A 2,340-nucleotide genomic window follows, 5' to 3' on the forward strand; every position below is an offset into this window, starting at 1 on the left:
TATATATATATATTCATACATAATATATATCTGACATCAGATATACATTATAACTACATATTTAAAATCTAAATCGTGTCATCATAATTTTTCACATTCATCCAAAGAAAATTTAAAGCATATTTAAAAGAAACTGCACTTTAAAATTGTATTCAGTCATTCTTATGTATCATCTTGATAAGAAAATACTTTTTAATAAATTTGATTCAACAATTTATTAATGAACACACTGGCATTTCATTACGCACATATTGAGAATTTTATATACATACCACGATTCAGATAAGAAATCCAATCGGATTTAAACCAATAAGATATAAAGTGTTATATAGTATAGTAATATGTAGACGTGATTGTTAATAAAGTAAAGAATGTAATTCATGCTATATTAAAAACAAATTTGATTATGCTTACTATAATTCTTTTGTAACATAACAGAAATATCATTAATATTAAAATTTAGCATTATGTTATATATACATATTTATGTACACTTGTATCAAATATGATTAAAGATCTCAACGCTGTGAGAAAGATTATTATATCAAATATATTAGAAATAATATTACAGATATTTCCAATTGCAGACACATTCCCAAAAAAGTACTTTTAATCTATCGCATTGGCATGATTACATTTTAAAAAAGTCTTGAAAGGCGTATAATTTTATTATTAGCTTCTATATTTTAGGAGCTATCCATCGTTTTTCTAGGAGATGGTCCAAGCAAATATACTTTGTTGATGAAAATCATTGGAGCATTGATTCTCTGTTAGAAACTTCTACACATAGTCTTGATTCCAGAATATTCCTCATGCGCCGGATTTAAATCAACGAAGCCTAGTTTGCCATAGAATTCGTGAGATTCTTTGTCCGTTAACAACATCGTTGTGTGTACTCCAAAAGAACCTACCTCATAAAACATATTCTCACAAATACATTTATATTTAAAAATAAAATTATATTTAAACATTAAATATTATATCATAAATATTAAGTATAATATCACAAAAAAATATGTACACGTAATCAATTTTCAATAAAGATTGAATTATCTATTTCATTTCAACAAAAAAGGTTTCAATAAAAAACGTACCATTTGCTCTTAAAGCTGCAAGAACGCAGGTTACTAAACGTTTACAAATAGACTGATCTGTCACACTTGGTAGTATACCGCATATAAGTTTCGACGGATGCTGTCTGCACAATTGTTCCGACACATCCGGAATAAATGAATGAAAGTACTGTATAGCATCCTGCAATTTTCATTTAAAAGTTATTAGAATATCATAAATATCAATATAAAAAGATATAAATAATGTTCCCATACCTGAACATTTTGTGGCAACTCGTTAATACTATTGTCTAAAGGATATTTCATTCGCAATTCAGGAATCCATGAAACAGCCATTTTTTGATTGTAAGACTTTACATTTAGCGTAGCCACTGTATAACCTGCTATACCATTTTCATCCTCAACAACCATACATAATTCCGGACTCAACGTTAGAAATCCTCCGATAAGTCTAAACAGATAGGTATATTAAAAGTTTATTCAAAATAAAAATAAGTATATATATTTAAAAAATATACCTGTCTGCTACAGCTGACGAATTCGTACAATTATTAATTTGATTGCACACCGTATAAACCGCCTCTTCGTCACTCGGTAAGTATGGCCGAATTGTATATATCTTACTACTGGGCACTTCTGGTGCTTTATAGACGAATAAGTCGTTGCCACTATCAACTGGGATTAATCTCTAAACATGTGAATAAAATATTCTTCAATGCATCTCATCTTTTTTATAAGCAAACATAAATAAATGTCAGCAAATTAAGTGTACCTGTAAATCAGCCGTAAGTCCACCACGAAAAACCCAGGGTTCTTGGTCTCCACTCATAAATGTTTCTTTCCATCCATTTGAAAACCCTATCCCAAGATACAGAATCATTTTTAATAAATCATGAAATGCTAGAGTTAAATTCGCGCGTTATGCGTGTAGTTTAATTTCGATTGGCCTCCACTGCTCTGGGCATCAATTTTGCTTAAATCTTTAACATGCAAAGATACAATTCGATTGAAAATATCTTTCTTTCTCTCGTTTATTTGGGAATACCTTTCTGCTCTACATCAAATAAAGTATGAGAGAAAGAATGATTGATTCAATCGGATAACTAAGGTGCATCAATTTTTACAGATTTAAAATAAAGATTAGATAGAGAGGTAAATTATAAATATATATATCATAATATTTTTTGTAATGTATAATATAAAGCCAAATATATATATATATATATATATATATTTGGCTTTATATTATACATTACAAAAAATATTA

The 2,340-nt window shown here is 28.3% G+C and overlaps 1 protein-coding gene across 3 annotated transcripts in view; it reads right to left on the reverse strand.

Moving 5' to 3' along the window:
• Window positions 1-551: 551 nt before the first annotated feature.
• Window positions 552-2,340, reverse strand: part of LOC108753792 (protein O-GlcNAcase) — an 8,723-nt gene continuing 6,934 nt past the window's right edge. For all 3 annotated transcript variants that reach the window (XM_018495696.1, XM_018495697.1, XM_018495695.1), the window contains 5 exons: window positions 1,846-1,931; window positions 1,592-1,761; window positions 1,329-1,524; window positions 1,095-1,254; window positions 552-907 (listed from right to left, as the gene is read on the reverse strand). In XM_018495696.1, the coding sequence (XP_018351198.1) occupies window positions 771-907; window positions 1,095-1,254; window positions 1,329-1,524; window positions 1,592-1,761; window positions 1,846-1,931 (749 nt within the window). In that variant the 3' untranslated portion in view covers window positions 552-770. The remainder of the gene's footprint in view (window positions 908-1,094; window positions 1,255-1,328; window positions 1,525-1,591; window positions 1,762-1,845; window positions 1,932-2,340) is intronic.

Source organism: Trachymyrmex septentrionalis, unplaced genomic scaffold, assembly GCF_001594115.1.
Source record: "Trachymyrmex septentrionalis isolate Tsep2-gDNA-1 unplaced genomic scaffold, Tsep1.0 scaffold71, whole genome shotgun sequence".
Taxonomy (NCBI): Eukaryota; Metazoa; Arthropoda; class Insecta; order Hymenoptera; family Formicidae; genus Trachymyrmex; species Trachymyrmex septentrionalis.